A 7,874-nucleotide genomic window follows, 5' to 3' on the forward strand; every position below is an offset into this window, starting at 1 on the left:
CGCCGAGTCCGGGCAGACGAGGCCTCGGCTCCGCCTGTCTCGGCGCCCCCCGGCCCCGCCTCCCGCTGCACCTCCTTGTCACTCGTGTCCTGGGTCGGCTTGGGGTCCTGAGCAGCCCGCGAGCTCTGGGGGACGCACGTGCGGTTGCCCTCGAGGGGGCCAGAGGCTGTGGCTTTTCTGTCCAGCTTAGCCTCTTGGGCTTCCTTGTCCGTGCTCGCCAATCCTGGGGCCGCCCGTGGGCCCCGTCCAGGCCCGGGCTCCTCCGGACCCGAGTCCGTGTCTGCCCCGGAATCCTCGGTCGCTCCCTGGGTCCCTGTCTCTGACGACCCTTCCAGGCTCCGGGGACCTGCGGAGGGCTCGTCTCTGCTCTGGCCATCGCTGCTCGGGAGCTCGCCTGGCTCCAGAGCTGACTCCGACCCAGTCCGGGTGCCTCCCGATCCCGTGTCCTTTTGCTCCCAATTGGGCCACAGCTCCGGATCCCCGCCGCTCTGGCTGCCGCTCTCCTGGGCCTCGTGGGCTTCGCTGTCCGGGCAGGAGCTGCCCAGGTCTCCGCCCGACGTGTCCCCATCGAGGGTCGGAGCCGAGGGTCCCTGCCCTTTTCCTCTCCTCTTGAGGCGGCTGCGCTTGCCTGTCTTCCCTTCTCCTCCAGGGAGACTGTCTTCCTTCTGGCGCCCCGCACGGCTGTCCCCAGGCTCGCGGCTATTAGGCTCACATCCCCCACGCCGCGTGCTTCCTTGTCTTCCCTGGGCGGGTGGAGGCCCAGCCGCTGGCCGTCTGCTACCGCTGTTCCTCTCTCCCTTGGGCTTCCTGCGGCCACCTAGGGTCCCCTGGCCTCCCATGGTGACGGGCTCCGTTTCCGGTCTTGCTCCCCGGGCCTTTCTGCGGCCTTGTTGGGGTTCCCCGCTGGGCAAGCCTTCTGCACTGGCTGACCCCGGCTTCTGCTCCCCTGCGGCCAGCTTCTTGGGTCCCTCCAGGCACTGGGGTGCTTTGCCCTTTCTCCCGCCCATGGCGGGCCCAGTGAAGAGGGGCTTCCCCGCCCCTTCTTCCTCCCCTGTTCCCCAGGATGTGGCTGTCCACAGCCTCCCTCAGCTCTGAGCGGCACATCACTGCAGCTCTGCTCTGCCGGGTCTGCAGTCTCACCCTACGCCCACGTCTCCCGCCTTACTCCCAAGCATCAATAATGCAGGTGGCGTGGGTCCTGACCCCCTCGGCCACAATAGAGTGGAGGCCGCCCAGGAAAGAGGAGACACTGCAGCTGAGGACAAAGGCCTGGGACAGGATGACAGTGCAGGGGGAGTTGCTGCCAGCCAGGCCAGCCTGGCCCTGTGCCAAACAGGGCCGGGTTCAGGGTCCTCCTGGCTGCTCACGCACCAGGGGGTGAGCAGTGCCGAAAGAACCTGTCTGTGCTGTCCCCCTAGTCCTAGGGGCTCCAGGGGGCACCCACCCTCCTCCTTTAGCCCCTGGATTGCTCCAAGAGGTGGGGGCCAGGCTGACCTTGGCACACAGCGAGCACCTGAGTTTTGTTAGTTTCTTTTTGTTGTTATTGTTGTTTTAGATTGTGAAATATAATTTAAAGAGAACAGTGTAAAACTTAAACGTATACTTCCAACTGGTCAACTTGACACCCGGGGGAGCAGGGCCCCACCCGCTAGCCCAGCTTTCTTCTCCTCTTGTTTCTCACTCATTCCTTCACCTGCTTTGCTCACAGGTGTGCACGCATCCTGCGGGCTGCGGGGAGTCCTTCCTCCCTCCGGCAGCCGTCTCCTCCTCTCCTGGCCTCGCCCACCGTCTGCAATAACTTTCACCTTTGGTTATTTACTGGAGTCAGGTGCTGTGCGATTTTACAGACATTTAATCCATACAACCCTCAGAGAGGCCCTATCATTGTGCCCCATTTTACAGATAGGTAAACTAAGGCAGAGTGAGGTTATCCATCGAAGGTTACAGGCAAAGCCAGTGTTCAGGGGTCAGGTCTGCCTGACTTCCAAATCTAGGTGAACACTAAGGGGTCCCACCTTTGGGTGCGGAAGATCTGAGTCTCCAGGCCACGTGTCCAGCTGCTGCAGTACCTCTGGAGGCCCTGGACTCAGCAGTGACCCCTCCCACTCAGTCACCTCCCTGGCAGCGATCCTTGTCAACTCAACCTCTCAGTATCTCCATTTTGCCACTACCATCGTCACCTCTCCCTGGACTGCCGCTGCAAGGATCCCCAACTCCTCCCTCCGTGCCAGCCCAGCATCTGTTAACCCACTTTCCAGAGAAAATGGAGCCCTTCCATTTGTGCGCACCTATCAATAAAAATTGTTGATCTCGCGCCTTCAATATGAATTTTTTCTCAGAACTGAAATGTGCAAACTACCGAAGTTTTTGCATGTCGTAAACTATGTGAAGCTTGTCCGTAATGAGCGTGGACGTAAATCCATTTTCAGAGTCTTCGTGATAATTTCTGGAGTGTGTGTGTATTTGTTGCAGGCTTCTTGTTCAGTCCGATTAGCCAGGTTATTGCTACAGCCACGGGGCTCCCCTGAGCCATGCGATTGCTGGCTCTGCCGTTTTATTCTGATGCACTGGTGATTTCGTTAGTGCTATCATCTTCAATTCTTAGTTTCTTGGTAGGAAACTTCATGTCACTTGTACATTTGTGTAAGTCAGTTTAGCCAACCCGATAAAACAATCTATCAGTTCTCTGAAACTGGCAGTTGAAATCATACAACTCTCTACAAGCTGGCGGGGGGTGCTGGTCAGTTCCCACCCCCTCCTTGGCACCCATTTTTGGTGCATGACCCTCTGGCCTATGATCAAAGATAAAGACATCTGTGCATTGAATTCTAACCTGTTCTCCCTGACCCTGACAAAGGTCACCCCTATCACTAACCCGTGGACTCACATGAGCCTCACAGCAGATCACAAGGGAATATTGCTATCGTCCCATTTCCCAGAAGAAACTGAAGCAGGGCAGGTAAGTAATTTGCCTGAGATCACATGAGTGGGATTTGCTGGGGTCTTAACTACAGTGGTCTTTAGAAGACTAAATCTCATCATGAGACATCTCTGCTTAAAGTGCTTAAAGTCCGTCAGAGGCTTCCGTGGCCTCAGGATAAATCCTGGCTCTAACTGCAGGGTCCGTGGCTTTGTCTTTTATCTGCTCGGCGCCCCTTCTCTGCTTCTTGCAGAGACAGCATTCCTCTCTACTTTGGGGAGCTGTTCCTCCCCATTCCTCAGTAAGTCTCCCACCTTCTTCTAAGGAGAAACAAGGGACACTTGAGTGACCCAAGTTCCCAAATCCAGACTCTTGAGCTAGACATGCTCGGCTGCCTCGGTGCTTCCGTCCTCTGCTGTGAGAGTTACTTGGTGTCCTTCCAACGGGCCCTTCCTGCTCGGGCTGGGGTGGGCTCCTGTGGCACAGGGCAGTGCCCTCACCCTCGTGAGGCTCCAGGGGATCCCAGCCTGGCCCTGGCCACTCGGTGGGCTCACATTCAGCATACTTCCTGCCAGCCACCCTCGGCTCTGCACTCGTTCCCATGGCAAGCAGACCCGTTCCTCGCACACTGCTGTCCCCTCTCGTCCTCACTGCAGAATGGTCTGCCCGGCCCACCATGCCTTCTGCCCAACCTCTAGTCACCTCCCCAGACACGTTTCTCATAAGCTCTGGGGTTCCCCTCATCCTAACACTTCCTGCACTTGTGAGGACTGTGTGACTCACATGGGCAGGGACGTCATCTTGGCCACCTCAGATCCCCAAGCGCCTGGTATATAGGTGCTCAACACAGACAGGCGAGTAAAGATAGAGCCCACGTAGAACCAAACCTCTGGCTTTTAAGGACCTTAACAGCTGTCTAATCCAGCCCCTTATCTGCGGGTAAGACCTTTCACCTCCAGGCATTGTCCTGCCCCCCACCTCAGAAGCACCCCATAGTCTTTCCCTGAAGTCTGGAAGAAGCCACCAGGTCTGAGACACTGTAGGTGTCTTCCCCTTCTGACAGCAAAGGGACTCCCTTTGCCCCAACCCAGTGATGGGGTCCGACTCCAGAGGGCTAAGCCCTGCTGTTTACTGCGAGAGAGAGAGAAGGTGTGGTGGGTCGGACACGACCAGGTGCAGTTTGTTCTCATTCAGATGGCTTAAGAAGCAATTCTCCTCAGCACCAGCCTGGGCACTGCTGTGGGGTGGTGGGGGTGGCTGGGAGGGAGCAGGCCGCAGGCAAAAGGCTGGGAATCAGCTAACGATCATTTCCACGTATGCGGCAAATTTCTGCACCATTCCAAAATTAAAGTTGGTAGACCAGTGAAGAGGTAATAAGGTGTTTATTAAAAACTCTTTCACCCAGAGGCAGTTTACATTTATAATTTAAAACCCAGCCCACTACAAAAGGGGGGGGGTAAAAACTGTGCAACATTGACAAAAGGACCGAGACAGACAGGCCCGGAGAGGGGCAGCTCAGGGCCCAGGGTCCCTCCTCTCCCGAGGCCAGGAGCAGCAGCAGGGCAGGAGCCGGGGACGCCCCCAGCCCCTAGCCCGGCCCAGGGTGTGGGCATCCCCAGGTGGGCCAGTGCCCCGAGGAAGAGCCCTCAGTAGTGTGTTCATCGTGCAGACTGGATGCGCAGCCCGCTCCCTCCGCTGTGGAATGAGGCAGAGTGACAGCAACTCAGGGGCATCCTGGGCAGGACGGGGACTTCGGTCACCCCCCGAGCCCCGGGGTGGAGTGCCTCAGGACAACCAGGGCTGGGATGGACCCGAAGGTCCTCAGGGCCTTGCGGGGGACAGGGGCGCTTTCTCCTAACCCTCCCCAGGAGCACGCCCTCCCAGCCGCCCCCACCACCCCACAGCAGTGCCCAGAGCCCCGACCTCCCCCACTGCTGAGGCTGTACCTTACGCCCACTTGCTGAGAATGCCAATCGCCACAGCTTCTGCATGGGCAATGACAGGGCAGTCACCCTCCATGGGGGCTCAGGTGGCCAGAGGCCCACCCCCGCAAGCCCGGGCGGTCCACTCACCCTCGGTCTCCCTCCAGAGTGCTCTGGATCTCCTTCAGGACCCCTGGGGAACAGAGGACTGGTGAGGCCAGCAGGGCTGGGCCGGACACAGCCCTTCTCCCCCTTTTACTGATGGGGTGCTGGGTGGGTCTGCCCCGCTCAGGGAGACGGCCGTCAGTTCCAGCCTGGCCTTCCAAACCTCCCCCCAGAACACCCCTCCTGCCAGCCCCTCCACTCCCGCCCCGACTCACTCTCGTCATTGAGCAGAGCGTGCTCCATCACGGGGCCCGGCCTCCTCTCTGGAAGGCAGAGGCCAGGTCAGGCGAGCCCTGGGCCCTCTGCCCCAGCCCCTCCTGATTGGGGTGGGGGTGCCAAAGCCCGGAGCTCAGGACTGTTAGGGATGCTCTTTCTATGCCCAGCCCGACCACCACACATTACCTGCTCACCTGGGGTCCCCTTCCCTCCTTCCATCCCCAAGTCCGGGCCCGGGTTGGCCCGGGTGTGCTCATAATGCCTCTGCCCCAACATTCCTCTGGCTCCACAGAGGCCTGTCTTACCCTCTCCATCACTCTGGCTCCCTGAGTTCCTGTGGGGGGAGAGATAGTAAGGATCGGGGACCACTAGGCTCCCTGTTCTGGGTCCTATGAAGAATGAGATCAATCGGCTAGGCCTGCACTGAGCAGGAGGCTCCTGGAGTTGGGCCCAGCCCGTCCTAAACGGCAGCTCACACCGGGGAGAGGGTCACGCAAAGAGGGACAAAGCCAGAGCCGGGAGGGGAGGCTGCGCTCGCAGTGGCGGGGATTCTGGCCGGCTCCCACAAGGGGCCTCAGAGACGAGGCCGAGGGGCTGGGGCGAAGGCCCACCTGGCCCGGCGCAAGGCCTTCTCAGGGCCTGCTCCGTTGCGTGGGCGGCCGTGGTTCTTGGTTTCTGCGGAGTCCACCACACACCGGGGCTCCACCAGCCATTTGGTGGAGAGAGAGAAACGCTCAAACTCTGAGGGTGAAATCAGGTAGAAACCTGGGGAGCGGAGGAGAAGCCTAGTGGGTGAGGCCAGTCAGGTCTCCCTACAATGGGGCGTCCACCTAAGAGAGCTGAGGCCAGAGTCTCCCTTGAAGTGACCCACCCGAAGTGCCTGGCCGTGGCCACGACAGCCCCGGCCGTCCCTCCCAGCAGCGCCCGGCAGTGCATTGGGAGCCCCACACCCAGTCCCGTCTGCAGAGGGCCCGGATGTGCCGCCACCTGCGCACCTTGGCCGTATTTGGTGAAGACGCAGGAGGCGATGCCGCTGACGTCCTCCCGGCGGATGCAGCTGTACCGCACCTGGGGCTTGAGCAGGGGCAGCGAGACAACCTGGATGTCGCCTAGGTTGGTGAGGACAGCCAGGTGGTGCTCCCCGTAGTCCTCGGCTCGACAGCTGCCAAAGTGGGCCACGCTGACCCGCCGTACCCGCGAGCCCTCCAGAGCGGTCAGCTTCAGCTTCAGCTTGGCACTCACCTTGGGCAGCGTGAACACCTGGGGGCACAGGGCAGCAGTCACACTGTACCCCGGCTTGCAGTACTTTAACCAGCCAAGCAAGACTCCTCACTTCCCAGCAAAGCCTGCTCGACCTCGGAGCGCCCTCAGCACTTGGACCTGTACTAACTGCACTCAGACCAGAAGGACGCCAGGACCACTTATTTCCATGTCTACATTTTCTGTTCCTCCCACAGACACGTCCTGCTTCAGTGTCCCCACCACTGAGCCTGGGTGGGCCCGGGGACTCCACACCGAGGCCCCTCTCCTTTCCTGTTCCTCTGCAGCCACTCGCACGCCAACAGCAAATACGAGTTTAAGTGAGCCCTAGCTATTGTCGTTTGCGCCCAGGGCCTGAGCCCCCTGGATGTCCCAAGGATTCCTGGGACCCCGCCTCCACCCATGTGGCACCTTGAATTGCTCCTCCGACACGACGAGCAGCTGGTGGCTTCCCTGCATGTCTGGGCTCTTTGACAGGTCATGTGCGACTTCCAGGGGCTCGGGGAGGGGCACGTTGTGTCCGTCCAGCACCAGGATGCCCACCACGGGTGCTCGGTGCATCAGCTGGATCTCCTTGGCTACAGGGAAGGAGGCAGGCGGTGGGGCTGGTGGGCGGCTGAAGCGCGAGGCTGGGGAGACCACCCAGCCCCCAGCCTAGGCGGGCGAGCACCCTCTGCTCTCCTCGTGCCCGGCACTCACCCTGCTCTGCCCGCACCGGTTCATCCATTCTCCGTTCGGCAGGGGGCACACGCAAGGCAAAGGCATAGACGGTACCCCCGTTGGTGCCGGCCCACAGCGAGGGGCAGTGGCGGGAGCCTGCCAGGAGGCAAAGGTTTATATGTAATCCCTGGCTCTGGAGGTCAAGTGGAGCCAGGTGATGTAGGCTTACATCTTGGTCTTGCCCCTCACCACCTGTGAGACTCCAAGGTCAAGTTGGCAAACTCTAAAAGCCTCAGTTCTCTCTTTTGGAAGACGGAGCTGCTGTGGGCCCTGCCTGCTTCTGGCATGCAGACGGGGAAGAAGGCGGGGAAGGCTCTCTGACAACCAAGGTCCCCGAACACAGGTGGCCCTGAACCTGCGTTCAGGGCTGAGGACAGCTCAGCTCTCATGATACAACAACAGCTTCTATCCAACTCTTGCCCTGGCAGGAGGACGGCAGGGGACAAATGGCCAGAGAAGCTTCTATAGGGCCCACGGTGCATCAGCAGACACGTGGCATGTCCCAACCCTCCCAACCATTCTAGGAGGAAGACAGTCCCCCATTTTACAGGGGGAGAAACTGAGGCCCAGAAAGATTAAGTGACACGTCCAAGGTCACGCTTCTAGAGGGTGGTGGAACCTGGATATGAAAAAGCCAGGACATACTGACTTGGAGGCCCAGGCAGGAGAGG

General features: G+C 59.9%; 2 protein-coding genes across 11 annotated transcripts in view; both read right to left on the reverse strand.

The window, feature by feature from the left end:
• MYO15B (myosin XVB) overlaps positions 1-1,007 on the reverse strand; it is a 27,814-nt gene extending 26,807 nt beyond the window's left edge. The window contains 1 exon segment of the mRNA XM_015589608.2: positions 35-1,007. Coding sequence (XP_015445094.1) covers positions 35-1,007 — 973 coding nt within the window.
• A 3,276-nt stretch (positions 1,008-4,283) lies between these two features.
• The window catches only part of LLGL2 (LLGL2, scribble cell polarity complex component), a 31,639-nt gene continuing 28,048 nt past the window's right edge, over positions 4,284-7,874 (reverse strand). For 3 of the 10 annotated variants that reach the window (XM_015589811.2, XM_015589810.2, XM_015589812.2), the window contains exons 18-26: positions 7,183-7,299; positions 6,895-7,061; positions 6,219-6,483; positions 5,835-5,988; positions 5,529-5,557; positions 5,223-5,270; positions 4,993-5,035; positions 4,867-4,905; positions 4,284-4,654 (exon numbers count right to left, since the gene is read on the reverse strand). In XM_015589811.2, coding sequence (XP_015445297.1) covers positions 4,579-4,654; positions 4,867-4,905; positions 4,993-5,035; positions 5,223-5,270; positions 5,529-5,557; positions 5,835-5,988; positions 6,219-6,483; positions 6,895-7,061; positions 7,183-7,299 — 938 coding nt within the window. In that variant the 3' untranslated portion in view covers positions 4,284-4,578. The remainder of the gene's footprint in view (positions 4,655-4,866; positions 4,906-4,992; positions 5,036-5,222; positions 5,271-5,528; positions 5,558-5,834; positions 5,989-6,218; positions 6,484-6,894; positions 7,062-7,182; positions 7,300-7,874) is intronic. The other 7 variants (XM_015589813.2, XR_003046458.1, XM_025047149.1 and 4 more) reach the window with 7 other exon arrangements.

This window comes from Pteropus alecto, unplaced genomic scaffold (assembly GCF_000325575.1).
Source record: "Pteropus alecto unplaced genomic scaffold, ASM32557v1 scaffold134, whole genome shotgun sequence".
Lineage (NCBI taxonomy): Eukaryota > Metazoa > Chordata > Mammalia > Chiroptera > Pteropodidae > Pteropus > Pteropus alecto.